General features: G+C 47.9%; 2 protein-coding genes across 4 annotated transcripts in view; both read left to right on the forward strand.

The window, feature by feature from the left end:
* The first annotated feature begins 460 nt into the window (after nt 1–460).
* Nucleotides 461–7028, forward strand: LOC108928894 (very-long-chain (3R)-3-hydroxyacyl-CoA dehydratase 2-like). The gene is made up of 7 exons (XM_029256861.1): nt 461–710; nt 1719–1836; nt 2267–2285; nt 2919–3007; nt 3535–3656; nt 4272–4450; nt 5603–7028. The coding sequence occupies exons 1-7, from the start codon at nt 577–579 to the stop codon at nt 5683–5685; spliced, it is 744 nt and encodes a 247-aa protein (XP_029112694.1). The 5' UTR covers nt 461–576; the 3' UTR covers nt 5686–7028.
* A 3439-nt stretch (nt 7029–10467) lies between these two features.
* Nucleotides 10468–20522, forward strand: part of LOC108930060 (adenylate cyclase type 5-like) — a 59866-nt gene continuing 49811 nt past the window's right edge. For all 3 annotated transcript variants that reach the window (XM_029256723.1, XM_029256724.1, XM_029256725.1), the window contains exon 1: nt 10468–12840. In XM_029256723.1, the coding sequence (XP_029112556.1) occupies nt 11917–12840 (924 nt within the window). In that variant the 5' untranslated portion in view covers nt 10468–11916. The remainder of the gene's footprint in view (nt 12841–20522) is intronic.

Raw genomic sequence — 20522 nt, forward strand, 5'->3', positions numbered from 1 at the left:
GGACAACTAAAAAAAACAGGGAATTGGGGCCTAAAAATGGGAGATTTGAGGAATACTGCCACCACATGGATGGAAGAGATACAGGCGCAAATGTCATATTCATATAACGTGTCATTTTCTTCTAACATGGCTTTGAGTTATTAATAATGGAATACATGCTTAGTCTATTTAAGGGTAAAAAGGTAGCAGTCACGGGATTAATCAATGACACAATAAATTGCCGCTTTATTATGGTCGGTTTTTCTAGACACACGCAAATCCTGTTGTTTCACGATTCTCAGCAAGGAATCCCTAACAAATCTATCTGTCTGTCTATCTATCTATCTATCTATCTATCTGTCTGTCTGTCTGTCTGTCTGTCTGTCCCCGCCCACCCGCTGAAAATTCTCACTGTAATGGACGTGCAGTATTTCTAGTGAAAGGCAGCAGGGCTCCAGCAGGGGGCGCCGTTCCCACCACGAGCGGGAGACCTGTACTGTACAATAGCGCTCTGAACGCCACAGTTCCCGGATCGCCCTGCGGAGCGCGTTCGCGGCGGTGGCCGGTGGATCCAGGATCGGGGAGCGGGCGCGAAGGATGGCAGCCTCCGGCGCAGGGACGAGCAGGGCGGTGCACGGCGCCGGAGACGCGCTCCAGCGGAGACAGAGAGGAGCCGCGGGACACCTGTCCACCGCGTACCTGCTCATCTACAACGTGGTCATGACGGCCGGGTACGTGCCTCAGTCTTTCCACTCCTTTTTAACAAAACAAAAGCCGTGTTATTATCATTATCATTATTATTGTTATTTAAATACTTTTTAGTACTAAGACCATGATTTTGGCTCGTGCCGCAGTGCTGTGATTCTTTACAGAATGATACATGTAAGTTACAGTGTAACCGCATTGAATGGTGCGTTTTTACTCATTTAGGCTTGTTTAAAATAGTAATAATAATAATAATAATAATGCAGTTACAGTATTGAGTTGTGCAGGACCCCCCCCCCCCATGAAACTGGACAGAATTCAATGATTGAGCTGAATGTGCTCATATTGAATTTTGCAGTGAGACACTGGTGACCCTGCTGAACTGCTGCAGTCCCTCAGTGCTCCACTGCACACACTGCACACACTGCACACACACACACACGTACACTCATTGCTATACTGCTTATCCTGCTGGTAATGGATCACAGAGGGATTTCTGAGGGGGTTCAGATCCCAGGCTGTTGGCTGTGACCCTCTTGCTCCTGTGGCCTGGCTGATGTCTGTGCGTGTGTGTGTGAGAGATGCCTTCCTCCTGTAGAACTGGCCAAACCACTGTTGCAAAATGTGAACAGCCTGCATTTCTACAGCTGCACAGCTGACTGGGCCAGAAGAAGAAAGGGGCACTGTGATCACACACACACACACACACACACACACACACACACACACACACACACACACACACACACACGGACTGGGGGGGTAGTTTCGCTCCCTGGGGCAGCCTGGCCCACTGACAGTGTTCATAAAGCACAGTATCACAAATGCGGTAAAGATCCAGTCACAGACACTGCACCGGAACTCTGTTTGTAACTCAGTTTGTTTCTAAATCCAAAGTCACTTTTCCCACAAACTCTCAAAATACTCCGCTAGACTTTAACTTCAGCGTTTTTGTTAACTTTACTCAACATTAGAAACAGAAGTGCGCTCGAGTGAGTTCCGGGCTTCCAGATGTTCCGTGTTCCCCGCTCCAGGTGGCTGGTCATCGCAGTGGTTCTGGTCCGGGAGTACCTCGCCAAGGGCACTTACCACGGCCTCTACTACTCTATAGAGAAGCCCCTGAAGTTCTTCCAGACCGGCGCCGTCCTCGAGGTGTGTCCTCGGGCCCCCCACCCCCGCCCACATCACAGACGGGTCTGGCCTTTGTACGCGACGCCTCTGGATCTGATTGGACACGTTTCAGCAAACGTAGCACATGTGCCAGGAGTGTGTCCGTTGATGTGTGGTGTTTAAATAGAAACCATCAAGTGTCCGTCCCCCCCCCCGACTCTAGTTTGTGGGTTTGGCTAATGCTAACGATTCTCTCCACATCTGCATTGTCACCTTTAGTTGATATGAACCCACATTCAGTTGTACATAAAGATTGGAGCAAATGTATAAAAACCTATTTTATTCAGTACGAACGAACAGTAAATACAGCAGAGTTTTAATAGACCGTCGTTGTCCTATTAAACCACTTATTAATATTGTTGTTTCAGTCAAACAGCCTGAATATCAGAACTTCTCGTTTTTTTTCCCATAGATCCTGCACTGTGCTGTTGGTAAGTTGTCCGTCCCGTCCGGCACCTTGTTGTCTGGGCTCTGCAGCTCCAGCAATGTGTTCAGATTCCCTACTGGTTCACTTAAACCCTAACCCTAAACCTTAACCCTAAACCTTAACCCTAATCCTCAACCCTAACTCTAACCTTAGACCCTAACCCCTAACCTTAAACCCTAACTCTAAACCTTAACCCTAACCCATTTAAACCCTAACCCCTAACCTTAATCCTAACCTAAACCTTAACGCTAACTCAAAACCCTAACCTAAACCCTAACCTTAATCCTAACCCTAACCCCTAACCCCAACCCACCTAAACCCTAAACTGTAACCCTAACCCCTAACTTTAACCCGAACCCCTCAGAGAATGAAAACTGCTGGGGGATTGGAACCGAAGACCTTCAGATTACAAGGTGACAGCTGTAACCAATAGGCTGCCTGCTACCCCAACTCCCTGAGAACCCATTAACTCCCTATGAACTCACATCTGCGAGGAATTTACATTTACATTTATGACTAGAGGCAAAATAAAAAGAAATGTAAATAAGTAATGAACGTTTTGGTCTGACTGTGTTTTCCAGGTATGAATCTGATTGCGTACAGCAGGTTATCTCATTGATTTTCTTGCTGTGAACAGGGATCGTTCCGTCGTCAGTGGTGCTCACCGGGTTCCAGGTGATGTCTCGAGTGTTCCTCACCTGGGCCGTGACTCACGGCGTCCGGGAGGTAAGGTCTGCCAGGAGTCAGGAGTCGCTCTTCTGCAGCCTTCTTGGGCCAAAAAAAGAGAAAAACATGAAAAATAGGCCGTCCCAGTGATGAAGGGTTCTCGCACGCATGCGCTCCTTTTTTCTGGGGAGTGTGTGTCTGCGTGTCCACGTTTTCGGGGAAGCGGTGTCCTAAAGGGTCCGGTCACTGACGCCGGGCTGTTCTCATGTCCTTCTAGAAGGTGCCGCTGTGGCTGGAACACAGATGTGTCCACTGTAAGTCTCTGCCGGTGTGTTTGAAAGCAACGCGCTGATTAACATCTCTCGTGAGTGTGTTCTCACTGCCTCGCTGTAGTCTGCTTGCTCAGCTCTAGGGCATGCTGGGTAATGCCGTGGACGGTGATGCTCGAGTCGGTGCGCTGCGGTCATCCTGCTGTCGACGTCATTTCTGGGTGTCGACCACCGTGTGCTTTTGATTCTAACCTTCATTGGTGTTACCAGAGAGCACTGACCGCCCATCGAACCCGGCCTCTCCTCCTCCGCGCCCAGGTGCAGAACGAAGACAGCGTCCTGCTCTTTGTGGTCGCCTGGACCGTAACGGAGATCGTCCGCTACTCCTTCTACACGTTCAGCCTCCTGAACCACCTGCCGTATTTCGTGAAGTGGGCCAGGTGATTTATCCCGGGTTCCTTGCGACGCGTGGGCTGGTGCCTCACTGCTCCTAGGCTGCGGGTTCGAATCCTGCTCGATGCGTGAGGAGTTTGCGTGTTTTTCCTGTGTTTGTGTGGGTTTCCACCAGGTGCTCTGGTTTCCTCCCACAGTCAAAAGACGTGTGTTTCAGGTGAACTGGCAACATTAAATTGCTCCTAGTCTGTGTGTGTGTGTGTGTGTGTGTGTGCGCGTGTTTTACATTGTTTGGATAGATACAATATGGTAATTTGGTGACATTTATCTGTCAGTGTAAGTCACCTTGGAAAAGGTGTGAGATAAATGTATAATAATAATAATAATAATAAAATGCTGATGAAGGGGGACACAGGGACAGTGTGACACAGTGGAGAACAAAGAATACTGAGTGTTCTCAAACACACACACACACACACACACACACACACTAGATGATTTTCTGTGTTTCATAGTTGCTTCATGAACTGTTACAGTGCACTGTCCAGTATTGGACAGGAAGACCGAAATTATGAATCTTGTCTCTCACACAACCTAGGGGTTGAACCCATGAATGACAGGGGGTCTTCGGGCCCCTGTTTGTCTCCCCTGCCACTGCCCAGGTACACCTTCTTCATCGTGCTCTACCCCATGGGCGTCACGGGAGAGCTGCTGACCATCTACGCATCCCTACCGCACGTTCAGAGGACGGGCCTCTACTCCCTCACTCTGCCCAACAAGTACAACTTCTCGTTCGACTACCACACCTTCCTCATCCTCACCATGGTCTCCTACATCCCCCGTGAGTTGGGCAATATGCTCCAGCTTTGTCGTTTTTGAACCCCTCGTTAAGCGGGCGTCACGGCGGCGCAGCAAGTACCGCTGCTGTCTCACAGTGCCGGGCTGGTGCGGTAGGACGTGGGTTCAAACCTCGCTCGGTCTGTGTGGCATTTGCATGTTGTCTGCGTGGGTTTCCTCCGGGTGCTCTGGTTTCCTCCCACAGTCCAAAGATATGCTGTTCAGGTGGACTGGTGGCTCAGGCCGCTGGTAGTGTAGGTGTACGTCGCTTTGGAGAAAAGCGTCTGCTAAATGAATAAATGTAACTGTAGTGGTTAGTGCTGCTGCGTTTCGATCCAAAGGTCGCGGGTTTGAATCCCACCTCCAGCTGTACTTACCACCTTACAGGTACTTATCTTAATCGCTCTAGTAAAAATACCCAGCTGAATAAATGGATAAAGAATTGTAAGTAACGTAACATTGTAAGTTGCTTTGGAGAAAAGCATCAGATACACGAATGAAGGTAAACGGGGAAGGGTGAATTGCTTAAAGACATACAGTATGTCCTCTAGAGTGGACAAAATTGAATGGCAGTGATTTGTGAGCTTCCTTCCAGTTTATCCACTGAGGGGTGGGAAACCAGGGAACTTCACATTTTGCTAATGAGATGCTGGATTTTTCAACATAACTCTTGGTTACTGTAAACCATTGTAACAGGAGATGTTTTCCACACTTTCATCTATTTTACATTTGTTTATTTAGCAGATACCTTTCTCCAAAGTGACTTACAGCAAACTCTTAGTAGTGTTATCAGCCTGCACAGCTTATTCACTAAGGTAACTTACACTGCTGGATACACTATGTCACTCATCCATACATCAGTGGAACACACATTCTCTATCTCTCTGTCACTCACACACTATGGATGAACCTGAGCAGCATGTCTTTGAAGTATGGGAGGAAACCAGAGCAAACCCATGCAGACACGGGGAAAGCATGCAAACTCCACACACACTGAGTGGGATTGAACCCACATCCTCTCGTACCACCCAGGCGCCGTGAGACAGAAGTGCTACTCGCTGTGCCACCGTGCCGTCCGTTGGGGGGTTATTTGTTGTTTGTATGACACCAATCACGTTGACCAGCAACTCGACGTGGCTCTCTCTATCCCCACCAGTTTTCCCCCAGCTCTATTTCCACATGCTGCGGCAGAGGAGGAAGATCCTGGGTCGCCCGGAGCAGTACGGCAAAGTGGAGTAAACACACCCCCGGGGGGAGGCCTGCAGGAGCCGGAGCCAATGGGGGATTAGACGGCGTTCCTGAGATGCCCCATAGAATCCGATTCCAGAACCTTTCGACTGTAATCGTTTCTAAAATGCTAGTTTGCGGTATAGTAATTCTGGCAGCGAGGCTCATTCGCGCACGAACACACACACACACACACACACACAAAATGCAATAACTACTGCAATAACTAACACTGTTCCACTAGCAGGAAACACACCGTACACTAAGTGTGTGATGAACCACTGTGACGTTTGTTTTTGCTCCATTCCGCGCATTTCTTATTTTCCGATTGTAATGCCATTGTTTTGTCCTAGTTTAATTTTTTTTTTTTTTTTAAGTAATGTTACAGGTTCGGAGGAGGTTACAGGTTCCACTCCTGAGCTTTTTATGATGGTTGATTCATTTTCTTGGAATGTGACCAAGGAAAGGAAGACATGGCAAGGAGTTTATACGGCGATCATATAAATTGTCACTTTAATTTTTAAAAAAAAATCTTTATCCTGGAGGAATTAATACGTCGAACTTGTAATCCTTAATGCTTCCGAAGCTAACCCAGCTGTGAAATATTTGGGAAGAGGGAAAAAAATTCCTGTGGGGAATGACGAAAGCTCGCAAGTGGAGGGTTGAGACCCGGGGACTTGGCCGGATGGAGGAGAGAGGAGCCGTGCGCTGCCAGGCCGCAAAATGAATTATAGTAAATTGTCACGCAAATGCAGGGCGGTGAACGAGAGGAAGAGCGTGGGACGGTCAGTAGAGCAAAGTCTCCGGAATGAAGTCTTTGTGATGGTAACTTTGCCGACGGTGTCCAAAGCACAGCGGTTATGAGCAGGGCTGTCTTACATTATTCATTATTGGAGTAAATAATTGTCACTGTAATTATAAGTGTTGTTGTATTAGTCTTTGAGGATTTTGTCACATTTTTAATGGTTTTTTTCATTCTTATGGAATTCATTTTAATATACAGCAGAGGAATTTCATTTGTGCTACTCATGGTCTCTCAAGGTCACTTAAACGCTGCGCAACTGTAAAGTCTCGCTTCTGCATCGCATTTAATGCAGAATTGGATTATAGTTTTTAAAAAAAAAAGTTGAAATTTGTGAACAAAGTGCTTTCCTTATTGAGCGTTCAAATTTGCAAAACTTTTACTGAGAACGCTGCACTTTTAAAGTCCATGCAATAAGAATGAGTAGCAAGTAGTTTATTTCTCAGGTCAATCTCAGGGTGGAGGAGTCAGTGTGTGTAGGAGCCCTTTTACACTCCTTGAACACTGTGTGTATTTTACATTTATTCTTGCATTATCTGACACTTTTCTCCAAGGCGACTTTCAACGTTAAGCTACTTATACAGCTGGGTAATTTTACTGGAGCTATTTAGGGTAAATATCTCGATCAAGGGTACTACAGCTGTAGGTGGGATTCGAACCTGCAACTTTTTTCGAGGGATGAAAAAACCTGGTAATAAAGATGAATAAATACGAGGGTGCAGGAGTGGAATTTATTAAACTTTCAGCAATTTGAAACGTATTGGAAGCGAACGGCGTTCATTTCACGATGATGCGAGTCTCAGTGATGGGACCCCATGGCGAACGACAGTCCATCATCCCATCTGCCAAACAATACAGGGCTTTTCATACACAACATTCGAACTGGATCGTTTTGGTTTTGTACACTGTAACATGTAATATTACATTATGCATTTACAATAAATTTAATGCAACAAACAGAGGTCGTTTCTGTTTCCTTATTGCTGCGGGAAAAAAGCACAGCTGCACTAGTGAACCACTTTATTATCACTTTGCTGAGGACACAAAAAAACCTCTGTTATTGTCAATAACACTGGGTGCTCTTAGACACCGTGTATTGTATATTGCTTTTAACTCAAACAAAACCACTTTCTTGATGTATAAATGTCATTTTAACTTGTTCTTATTAGCCTGTTAAAGGCCCCTGTTCCTGAACGGATTCCATTAGAGCTCACATGATGGCAGCAGCATCCTTCCCATTGCCACGCTCATCCATCAGGCCCGACCGTCGACGTCGCCACCAGTCCCCTCGGTCCCCTGGCACTGCTCTAAATAAAGATTCAACCAAGATCCAATAACTGTGGCACTGTTTGTATTTATTTATCACACACTTTTCTCCAAAGCAACTTCCAGTGAACTCTATGTAGTGTTATCAGCCCACACCTTATTCACTATGGTAACTTACACTGCTAGATACACTACTTACACTGGCTCACTCATCCATACATCAGTGGAACACTCTCTCTCTGTCACACACTATGGATGAACCTGAACAGCATGTCTTTGGACTGTGGGAGGAAACCAGAGCACCCAGAGGAACCCCACACAAACACAGGGAGAACATGCAAACTCCACACAGACTGAGCGGGGATCAAACCCACATTCTCTCATTCCACACAGGAGCTCTAAGACAGCAGCACTACTCGCTGTGCCACTGTACCACCCCGTTGTTTGTTATTGTTGCACCGTGCAGACGTGCATCTCCACGGCTGGGAATGCCACACGCTTTCCTCCCCGACACATTATCCTGTAGCACATTTTATGCATTAGAAGGGTTGCATGTGGATTCTGCGGCTGTGTTTCATGCACTCGTGTGACCCTCGTCGCAACGTGGTTCTACCGCCCCATAGCTCCTAACACGAAATGCTGATTATTCTCCTATCTCTGAAAATTTTATCTGGGTTTGATCCCTGCTTAGTCAGTACCTGCATGAGTTTCCTCTGGGTGCTCTGGTTTCCTCCCACAGTCCAAACACATGCAGTTCAGATGAATTGGTGACTCTAAATTGGACTTAGTGTGTCAATGGATCAGTGTGCGTGTGTGTGTGTGTGTGTGTGTGTGTGTGTGTGTGTGTGTGTGTATGTGTGTGTGTGTGTGTGTGTGTGTGTGTGTGTGTGTGTGTGTGTGGCTACCCTACAATGGACTGGCGTTCTGTACAGGGTGTGTCCCCCCACAGCCTTGCACCCAGCGATTCTGGGATAGGCTGTGGGTCACTGTGACCCTGGTCAGGATAAACAGTCATTGAAATTGGACAGATGAACACTGTTTTTCCCTTTTTTATGAAAATAACTTTCAGTAAGATCCTTATTAAATAGCGACCAGCTGTCTCTTTACAGATGTCTTCATGGTGATGGTGAACGAGTCAAGACACACTTCAGAGTGAGGAAAGCAGAGAAACGACTCGTGACGCTTGGTTCTCCACTATGTGTGGCCTACGGGTGGTTAACATCCAGTTATTAAATTAAACAAAATAACATACAGTATGTGATCTAGCTTCAGCTACAGAACAGCTAATGTGGCCCCTTCAGGGCATCTCTTCACCACTGAGAAAAGGATGTATGAAAATTCTTAACACCTTTATGGAGAAATGAAATTAAACACAAAACTATGGCCCCTGTTGCAATGAAGAAATTCAGAGAAACAAAGATGTGAAGTAAGATGTTTTTTATGAACATTTATAGACTACAGATGGATTTATAGATTCTCTCTTTATCACACAAACCATAAGATTTTATGGTGTGGACCAATGTACGGAACATTCAACACATTTAACACACCTGGGGGGGGGGGGCGTGGTGGCGCAGGGGGTTGGACCAGGTCCTGCTTTCCGGTGGGTCTGGGGTTCGAATCCTGCTTGGGGTGCCTTGCGACGGACTGGCGTCCCGTCCTGGGTGTGTCCCCTCCCCCTCCAGCCCTACGCCCTGTGTTGCCGGGTTAGGCTCTGGTTCCCCGCGACCCCGTATGGGACGAGCGGTTCAGAGAGTGTGTGTGTGTAACACACCTGGAAAAGAAGAAGACACTTTAGGTCTTATATCTAAGGGCTGCTATGGCTTTATTTAGAGATCCACACATACCTTAGTGCAACATCTATTACAATGAAAATAGCAATAATGAGAAAACAATAAACAAAGAATTACAAGGCAATGTGATGAAAGGTATTGCTTATCCTTTGATCAAGTCTAAAAATAATTCAGACTAGATAACCCTCCCCTTGTCTTCGCATGAAAGATGAGTGAATTCCAGGGGCAGAATATGACCTCGCATTACAGAATTACAGCTCATGGACAGAAAACAGAGGAAAAAAGTGACTTTTTGAAGCTTAAGTTAATTATAGAGCAATGATGCAAAGGACAATGAGACTATAACCCAGGAAATAGGAAACTAAGTGGAAAAGGTGTATTAATGCCAAAGGGTTCAATATGCAAAAGGATATTAAATGGATAATAATAATAATAATAATAATAATGAAAATAGAACCACACACTTCTTATGTTTCACTTTATTTTTTTTTGCCTTTCTGAGGGATTTTAAAAATAGCTGGTTTTACCACTTGGTTTAGAAAAGTTCTGCTGTGTCACAATAGTTTGCATTAAAATTCAGTTACAGTTTGTCCTTTTCCACATCTATCTGCGGAACAAGATGGAAGCGTTTTTCTTGGTACAGTAGTATAAGAAACTCCACGCGTGCACTGCATTATTACGGAAATAACTGGGAAGGAGTCGCTCAAAAGTGGCCTTGGATGCAACGCAGCTCTCTGGAGGTCGGAAGACACCAAGGGGTTAAGTTTTGCATCCAGCTGTGGATTTAACCCCGCCCATTCTACCAAACCCCTCCTATTCCATGTGCTGATTGGACTTGCTTTTTACTGACATCTACAGAGACCAATGACTACAGAGTATGAAAGACACAAGCCCAATTGCAAACGCGCAGAAGGCGGAGCTTTGGAATCAAACTTGGTTGAATGGCAGTACAAAGACCACCAGCGCCCCGCAGAGAGGGCGATGTGCGCGCTGCCCGGGTGCGAACGGGTAGGAAACCCGCGGGGGTCCCACGCTGCAGTTGGCGAGCATGTTTGAAGGTGCTTCTTCGAACCCCGAGCTCTGCCTGCTACTGAGCGGTTCCCGCGGACGGGTGGGAATTACGCGTTTTTTACAATCCAGTGCTGCCGACGGGGGGGATCATGATCTGCGATGATGATGATGATGAATGATGCTCGACGTGCGTGAAAAAAATCACGACAAGGAGCAGCTCGTGCTCCGCGGTGGGGTCGTGGCCGCGCCGTGATCATTAGGGTCAGGAGCATGATCCCGTCCTCCGGTGGCTTTGCGCCGGTCTTCGGTTCGAGTCCCGCCTGCACGGGATCATCAGTGGAGGAAGGCGCGTGAAGTCCCGCAGCGCGAGGACAGCGTGAGCGCCCACGACGACGAGGAGCGAGACTTCGGAGCTCTGCACGGCAGGGAACAGAGGTTGGACCTGGCTTTAAATGGCCATGGGCTCGTCGCGGCTCCCCCGACCCCCCGCGGTGGCGCTCATCCTTCCGGCCGAGAGACGGCGGGACCCATCCGTGCTTCGGGCTCCGTTTGACCTCCGCGCGAGAGAGGAGGGATGTTGATGACATAAAAAAAAAAAAGAAAAAACACTGGCAGGAGTCGGTCGCTTTATATAGCAGGCTCGTGGGCTCGTCACGCGGCTCGTGTCGGTGGGAGTGGGGACTCGGAGAGGCCTCTTCCAGCGATCACTTTTTAAACGGCTCGCAAACGCAGAGTGGAGTGTGCCCACGCGCCGTGGATTCTGTCCGCGTGACACAGCGGAGTTGCGGTGTAATGCGGTGTTACAGAGTGGTACCGTGTTTCACCTCGTGGGACGGAGAGAAACAGTGTTACAGTGATGAAGGTTCTGTGACACGGTGTGTTACACTGTGTTAGTGTCACGGAGGGAGACTGTTTGATACATCGAGTGTTACGCCGGTGTCTTTCAGTTTGTTACAGGGTGATACTACCGGGTGGAGAGCCCCCCCCCCCACACACACACACACACACACTGTGGGTCACTGAAGATCAGATGTGACACTTTCACTTGTCACCTGTCTGTCACATCGGAGTCACTGTCTCTCTCTCACACACTCTCACACACACTTCACACGTCTTGACTGTTTAAGGGAAGAAACACAGACGCTATTAGTGGGGATGTCTGGCATGTTTGCCGTTGAAGTCGCGCACGGGGGCGACACACGTGTCCCACATGAGGGCTCCGCGCGTCTCTGCGAGTAACGGGACGGAGATCTCTCTGCAGGACAGGAGTCTCTCTAGACGACGGGGGTCCTCTTTTGACAGACGTTTGACGAACAAGACATTTTGTTCTTTTTTTCCTGCTCCGAGGGGGTGCCGATCCCGCGCAAGGCCATGTCCCGGTCCAACAGCGTGAGCCCCCCGGGCCTCGGGGGTCCCGGTCTAAGGGGGGGGACGGAGCACAGGTCGGCGTGGGGGGAGTCGGACCCTACAGCCAACGGGTATCCGTACCCTGGCAGGCCGAGCAGAAAGCTGGGCCGGTCCGGCACCAGGTGGGGGGAGGAGGAGGAGGAGGAGGCGGAGCGAGCGCCTGGTCGGACCCCCACCGCAGGCAGCGGGCTCAGTTTCCGGTCCAAATCTGCCTGGCAGGACTGTGGGGGGGAGACGTCCCCGAAGCGCGCCGACGGGGAGGTGAGACCCAGGTCGGTGGAGGTGGGTCTGGAGGACAGAAGGAGGAGCAGGAGGAGGAGGGGGTCGGCGCCCGACGTGGAGCCCGCGGCACAAGTGCACTTCTCCCTGAGCGAGTGCTGCGGCGGCATCATGCACATCTTCAGGTCCAAGAAGTTCCAGTCGGAGAAGTTGGAGAGGCTCTACCAGAGATACTTCTTCCGGCTGAACCAGAGCAGCCTGACCATGCTCATGGCCGTGCTCGTGCTCGTCTGCGCCGTCATGCTGGGGTTCCACTGCGCCGGCGGCGTCTGCAGGGTGCCTTACGTGGCGGTCTTCTCCTTGGCCGTCGTGATCATCCTGGTCCTGATGATCGTGTGCAACAGGAACGGCTTCCACCAGGACCACATGTGGATCGTGTGCTACGTGGTCATCCTGGTGGTCCTGGCGGTGCAGGTGATGGGGGTGCTGCTGGTGGAGCCGCGCAGCGCGTCCGAGGGCATATGGTGGACCGTGTTCTTCGTCCACATCATCTACACGCTGCTCCCGGTGAGGATGAGAGCCGCGGTCATCACGGGGGTGCTGCTGTCCGCCATCCACGTGGTGGTCTCCTGGAGGATAAACCAGAAGGACGTGTTCTTGTGGAAGCAGGTGAGTCGCACCGAGGCACCGTGATCCCTCCTGTTCACCGGCGCGCACACGCACACGCACCTGAGCACCCAGTGTTTGTCCAAAAGTAGTTGCTCATTTTGTTGAACCTTTACAGTTCCTGGTGTAAACTCACGATGACGTGTTTCTGAGTGGCTTGTACCACGTTTTACACCGTTTGCTCTCAGGGCGGGTTTTGTAAATAGGCAAACCTGGGCGATTGCCTAGGGGGGCCCCGAAATTTGGAGGCGCCAAATTTTATTGCTAAAATTGAAAAACATAAATGGTAATTCTGAGAAAACCAATGAAACACTCAATGAATAATACAGAAAAGTTTTATTAGAAAAGCAAAGATTTGTCACCTGCTTTATTATATAAACATGATTTGACGACTCGCCGCCCCGTCTCTTTGAAATCTTCCTATGTGATGTTATCTATGAAGGAAACTATTGGACTATGAAAACACACACACACACACACACACACACACACACACAATCTGTAGGACTATACAGTAAAGAGTTCATATTTATTTGTTCTCTGAAAGAACTTCAAGGTCAAACACAAGTTAACTTAGTTATAAATTCAGATTTTATTGTGATCTCTGTATATCTATATGTGAAACTACTGTTTGTTGTATATTTCTATGCTCAAGGACACAAATCCTGAGCGCAGCCCTCTTTACTTTTCCAGCTTGAATAGCATATGATTTATACAGTGTGTTTTTTTTTTGTGGGTTTTACTGAAGCTGGGCAGATTTTTCTCTTGCAAGTTTGAGATCTTAATTGAGCTTAATTTCAGTGAAATTGCTTAAAAAAAAAAAAATCTAAAGTTTTAATGAAAAAATAAAATTGGAAACAATAATTAAAGTCATCTATGAATTCATCCATCTGTTATCAATAACTGCTCCTCCAGGTTGTCATTACCATGGACTCATTTGAATACCTGGGCAATGAAATCAACTATATGATAGTTATACTATGAAAACTATGTAAATGAACTATAGAAATATATATACATATATTGTGTATATATAGTACTGTATGTATAAATATATGTATAAACTATATAATCAACTACGTGCAACTACATTGACGTGATATATTTCATATGTCAAATATGAAAACAGTTTGGATTAGTAAGAGATCACTTTCCATATTAAATGCAGAAAATCCAAATATATGAAACCGATCCTTAATACGATTATAAGATATTTAACCTGATCCTCGTTTGACAGTGAATCTGTGAAACACACAGTGCATCGGGCATGTTTCTGTTGGATTTCCTCGTGAATCTTTTGACTGGAAACCACGTCAGCCTGGGGGGGGGGGGGGGGGTGGGAGAAAGGATGCTGCGGTGCGTTGCCACGGAGACGACGGGCCTCTTGACTGCTGCCTGCGACTCCGCTCTGATGGGGAGGTCAGGGGAGCTGAAGGCTTTGAGAGACACCAGGAGCACGTGATGCACCCGAGATACGCGGAGCCGATCGGTTCCGTTCAGACTCCAGTGACCCCGCGGAACACGCTGCGCTCGGTTAACCCGATTTATTTTTTTCTTTATTTTTTTTTTTTTTTTCAAATCACAGTTGATTCCTGATATTTGGTCGCCTGGAGAATCAAACAGTTCTCGTGCGTGTAATAAATTTTTGTCTGATATCGCTCCCCTCTATGAGCGCTGCGGCCGGCCCATATTTGGGCAGTTCTTAATTTTGCAAAAGCAAATATGTATTCAGGTCCCATAAGGACTTGACTGGTCAATTCACGGTTTAATGAGGGAACAAAACGATCGTTCGGGATAATAAAAATACTCGGATGGGCGCGTAATCTTTATTTGCCGTGTCGCTGGAGTTCTGTTTCACCTCCTTCGGACGCTGTTTGTTTTGCTGATGGGGAGGAAATTCCATCGATGAAGCAAACAAATAGAGCGGGATCTTTTGGGTCGGATCCGCTTGGGTCAGGTCTGCCGAGACCCGGCTTTGCAAATAAAGCTCGTAAGAGACAAAAGCGTAACAGCGGGATGTGAGCGGACCTTTGGAAATGAGGACCCGTCTACCTTGCCACTCTTTAAAATTTGCTTGAGAAATTTGCCCTCCACGCCTGTATCTACTGGGGGGAGGGGGGGGTGCGGTGGTGCAGCGGGTTTGGCCGGGTCCTGCTCTCTGGTGGGCCGGCGGGGGTTCAAGTCCCGCTTGGGGTGCCTTGCGATGGACTTGCGTCCCGTCCTGGGTGTGTCCCCTCCCCTTCCAGCCTTATGCCCTGTGTTGCCGGGCTAGGCTCCGGCTTCCTGCGACCCCACATGGGACAAGTGGTTTCAGAAAATGTGTGTGTGTGTGTCTGTCTGTATCTACTAAATCCATCGGCTTTGTTTTTTAAAATAACACATGCCTTCCCCAGTAATCAAACTGAAACAAGTTTATTTTTGCAGCGTTGGCGTGGCCTAAGTCTGTTTGGTCTCTGCCGTTGTTTTTGTTACGCTTTTTAATGGTCTTAAAAGCATTATTTAAATATTTATGAGCCGACTTTTATGAGCTGTGGTCTTCGTATGATCGCGTGCTGCGCTCCGCGGTTGGACTGGGAAGGGAAACCCGCGGTTGCGGTTTTGCGCAAGGTACTGGGTTCTACCCTCGAGCGAGGTACTTACCCCCAGTCGCTCCAGTAAAATTACCCAGCTGTATCAATGAGTAAATAACTGTACGTAGATTAACACTTTAAGTCGCTTTGGAGAGAGGCTTCGGTCAAATGAATAAATGTAAATGTACGTGTGTGATGATAATTCACATGAATGCTGGACACCTCTTTCGATATCGGACTTTCCATGCAATGCAAGTCGATCGCATTTTTGAAATATTGCAGTTTATTGTGCCGGTGTTTTGTATTTTTTTCTACCGACAACATTCTGCCGTTTTAGTACTTGCAGGCAGTCCCTGGATTACGAACCAGTTCCGTTCCCAAGTACGTCTTTAAGTCGGATTTGTACGTAAGTCGGAACGGTCCGGTACGGTTCGTATCTAGCGTCAGGTAGTCAAATGTTGGTCTTAGTATATAGTGTATCGTGTACCTTTCTACGCGTAAAAAAACATTAAAGAAACACTTTGGATACACTAAAACATCTTTAACAGAACAAAGTGTTTGTCCTACCTCGGGCCCATGCGCTGACGAACCGCTGCAGACGCGCGATGTTTTGATGAGCATCGCAAAGTAACGCCGTTTGTTATTACAAACCATTGTATGTAACTCAAATTTTTAATATAATAGGCTCGTGGTTCGTAACTACAGGTTGTACGTAAGTCGGACGTTCGTAACCCAGGGGCTGCCTGTATTTTCCTTTGATCTAGTGACGCTGTTGTTGCATCATGTTAAAAAAAAAAACTAATTGGCGATTGCGATATAAAACTGACACTCCATAAGCAAAGAAAAACTGTGAGCGAGGACATGAGGGACACATGTCCGCCACACTTGTCCATGTAATGTAAGACAGCCCCCGCCCCCTGTTTAAATGTTTCGCCCCAAAATCTGGAACGCTTATAAATCAAAAATTCCAGATTAACAATGACAGGGGTCTCATACCAGGGTGAATGGTGTAAATTACTGATATTTGGATAAGTGAATGTCCTTATAAAGGGGGTCTTTGACTAACGACACAGTTCTATTCCAATGACCTCATGGTAAGTCAATGTTGTCGTTAGTTGCAAACCCACTTACACTGAAATATAGGGTATATACATAAGGATGTATAAATTATCAAGCATGGATGTTTTTGTTTTTTGGTTTTTAAAACATTTTTAGCTAATTTAGCATATTATTTATGTTGAAATAAGACGCATATAGAATAATAATAATACAAATACAGTACAGTATTATAATTATACATATTGTATAATAATATGTATTATAATACATATAATAATTGTATTTTCATGTTGTACTGTTATTTTCACTTTCATTTCAAAACTTTCTTTCTCTTGCTTTGCCATTTCAGCACCACAAGCATACTCAGTTTTTGCTCGCTAGCAATTGTAAAAAAGTAACCTCAATGGAATCACAAATGGTGCAATCTGTAAATAAAATAAGAAATATTTTTGTAGGCTAAACACACACACACACACACACACATTTTCTGAACCGCTTGTCCCATATGGGGTCGCGGGAGCCTACTCGGCAACACAGGGTGCAAGGCCGGAGGGGGAGGGGACACACCCAGGACGGGACACCAGTCCATCGCAAGGCACCCCAAGCGGGACTCGAACCCCAGACCCACTGGAGAGCAGGACCCGGTCCAACCCACTGCACCCCCAGGCTAAACACATTCACCGATAAAGTCACTAAGAAATATGGTGCCTGGCAGTTGCCCTTAGATGATGAGACTTGAAAGTGATATAATAAGGTTGATGAGTCGGCCCTCGTAAGTCTAGGCCGTCCTGGGTTGCATATGGTGGCACAGCTAGTAGCACTGCTGTCTCACAGCACCTGGGTGGTGCAAGAGGACATGGGTTCAATCCCCCCTCAGTCTGTGTAGAGTTTACGTGTTCTCCCTGTGTCTGCATGGGTTCCCTCCAGGTGCTCTGGTTTCCTCCCACACTCCAAAGAGATGCTGTTCAGGTACACCCAGAGAGTGTGTGTGTTCCACTGATGTATGGAGGAGTGACCCAGTGTGAGTAGTGTATCTAGCAGTGTAAGTCACCTTGGTGAATGAGGTGTGTGGGCTCATAACACTACATTGAGTTCATTGGAAGTTGCTTTGAAGAAAAGTGTCTGCTAAATAAATAGATGTAGATGTATGTAAATATGCTGTTAAGTCAAAGACCACTTGGAATGTGTGTCTACAGACCAAGTGATGATTGGTGGATAAAATACATTAATTAATGTAACTGCTACCTTTTTCTCAAGCAACTTACAATTTTTTCTCCATTTATATATCTGGGCAATTTTACTAGAGCAATTCAGGGTAAGTACCTTGCTCAAGGGTACTACAGGCGGAGGTAGGGATCAAACCCATGACTTTCAGATCCAAAGGCAGCAGCTGTAACCACTACACCGCTAGCTGTCCCTGCTACAAGTCCAGCTCAGAAAGCAAAGAATACATCCCATAAAGGCAGCACCATTAGGATACACTGCTGACCCTCACAAAAACATCCGCCTAACAAACCGTGTGTGGCTCCCGCCTTCGTTCGCTCATTAATCTCTCCTGTTTGTTAGTTCGTTCGCGAAACGCCCTGCTTAAGCAATTAACGGGTTTTGAACCCAGAGCCCAGTTCTAGGAAAGCGCTCGCGGGGTGCGAGACCGGAAAGAGCACGTCCGTCCCTCCCGTCCTCGAGAAGCTGCTTACCGAACAGCTTGGAAAAACAAACGAAACCCCTTCCCAGGAGCTACGTATGAAGACGAGTGGTTTTCCTCTAATCCTTCCTTGTTTTGCCAGCGTTTCGAAGTTTAATGTCACTTTGTCGGGAGTTTATTATTTATGTCCTCGTGGGCTGATGGGAGACGGTGGGAATAGCCTCCGCTATTTGTTTCTTTTGCCCTCATCCACAGTATCTTCTCAATCACTCGTTTTCATGAGCCCAAGAAGGACGTGAGAGTAAAGACGCGTCTTGGCGTAACGTTTTGAAAGATGGTTCTGTTTAAGTGTATTCGGATGCGAACTGGGAAAAGCGGAAAATGAGTGTCGACGTTGAGCGGCTGCAGTCGTGAAAGATACCTGAAGAATCCATGTAGGGGTTCATTAGCAGTCAGTCCTGTGAGCTCCTCCCAAAATGTGAACTTATTATACTCTCTTTATATTACATACACACACACACACACACACACACACACACTTGTCCCAAGCGGGGTCACGGCGAGCCAGAGCCTAATCCGGCAACACAGGCCGCAAGGCTGGAGGGGCAGAGGACACACCCAGGACGGGATGCCAGTCCCTCACAAGGCACCCCAAGCAGGACTCGAACCTCAGACCCACCAGGGAACAGGACTCGGTCAAACCCGCTGCGCCACCGCGCTCCCTGTGTTTATATTATACTGCACTATATATTATACTATATTTATACTGAGGCCTGCTGAGAATGAGTCATAAAAAGGGCACCGAATTGCACTCCTTATCGAGGGACTTTTTGTACTGCGCCGTGTCATATTTCCCATGAATTGGCTGGATGCTGGGAGGTCGTGGATGACCTCCTGGTGAGGTCCTCGAGGGGTCTGCGTTGTGGCCGAGTCGGGGGAAGTGGTTTCGGGAGCGTACTGGGGCCACCTGGTTCAAATCCAGCTCAATTTGTGTTGAGCTTGCGTGTTGTCCCCGTGTTCGTCTTTCTTTTCTCTGGTCGCTCTGGTTTCCGCCCACAGTCCAAAGACATGTGTTCCAGGTGAATTGGTGACTCTAAATTTCCCACAGTGTGAGTGAGTGAGTGAGTGAACGAGTGTCTGCGATTGCCCTGTGATGGAGTGGGATCCCATCCACGGTGCGCCTTGCCTCGTACCCTGTGCTTCCAGAATAGGCTCTGGACCACTGTGACCTGCATCGGAAAAGCAGTTATTGAGAATGAATGAATGAACGAACATCGGGCCCTCTCTCGACTGTCTTTTGTGCCCCTGTACAACAGTGTGAGCATGTTTGCCAACGCTGGTCTCATAGAAATGGCGGTCGACCAGACCGTGGTCTGCAGTCACGCGTGCGGTGCGGTTCTGGAACGGTGGGCCTAAAAGGTATTCTGAAACGCCCCTTGCAGGTAACCCCTCCCCCCCCCGTGTGTCCCTCACCCTGGCCCTGGTGTGATTAATTAGGAGGAGGCAGGGGAGCCACTTAGGAGAGATAAGGAGAGAGGAGAGACCTTAGCAGAGGTGCTGTGGATTTCCCTTCGGAGACGACGACGACGACGACGACAAGGAGGAGGAGGAGGAGGAGGAACCTGTCTGGCGCCCTGCCAGCTGCACGGGGCTCTGCTGCGCTCGTAATTCAATTGGCCGTGTTGTAACGCACCGCCTGGCTGCAATTTAAACCACATGTCCTTCCCCCTGCGGGCCTGCTTTTCATTTACTGACCCACATCTCGGCTTTGAGGAACCATCACCTGCAGAAAGCAGGGGACTTTCAGGCAGGTAGTGATGAGCATCATCGAATAACGCGCACGCACACACGCGTAAACACTCAATCTCACGCAGCCAACAAAAGAAATCCTCCGTGTTAATTTTGTTTGTCTTTCTGTGTCAAGCTCGGTATCTGGTTGTTCCCAGGAGGGTCCCTTCCCTGGGGTGGGGTTTGGAGTCCACTTGCTACTGGTCACGTGTGGAGTGGATGAAATCTACATAGGTTCTCATCTGTGTCTCCTGCAAACGTACAACAAGCGCAGGGCTTCTTGTATCTAGGCAACCGAGGGCTTTTTCGGTGCATCACCGTAGACCTGGCAGAGCTTTTCTGGAAGGAAGGCCGTCATCTTTTCATCTCCCGTGCTAGCGGCGACCACGCCGTCCGCCCATTCGCGCTCGAATTCGCAGGATTAGCATGTGAAGCCCCGCATTGTTCGGATCCCATTGTCTTCTCCCGCCAACGATGCGACCTGCCAGCGCTGGGGCCGCGACGCACGTGGGCGGGCGGCACAGCCGATCGAGTGAAGCCGCGTCGCCGGCCTGCCCGCAGACGTTTCGTTCAACTCCTTTACCTTCATCAAGCAGCTGCCGTGTGCTGTGGAAAGGAACCAG

Source organism: Scleropages formosus, chromosome 12 (genome assembly GCF_900964775.1).
Source record: "Scleropages formosus chromosome 12, fSclFor1.1, whole genome shotgun sequence".
NCBI lineage: Eukaryota > Metazoa > Chordata > Actinopteri > Osteoglossiformes > Osteoglossidae > Scleropages > Scleropages formosus.

What these genes read in the sequence shown, in the direction of transcription:
- LOC108928894 (XM_029256861.1), top strand. Translation starts at nt 577, where the DNA reads ATGGCAGCCTCCGGCGCAGGGACGAGCAGGGCGGTGCACGGCGCCGGA. An exon ending in AACGTGGTCATGACGGCCGG is followed by an intron (nt 711 to 1,718) that starts GTACGTGCCTCA and finishes TCCCCGCTCCAG; the next exon opens with GTGGCTGGTCATCGCAGTGG. An exon ending in TATTTCGTGAAGTGGGCCAG is followed by an intron (nt 3,657 to 4,271) that starts GTGATTTATCCC and finishes GCCACTGCCCAG; the next exon opens with GTACACCTTCTTCATCGTGC.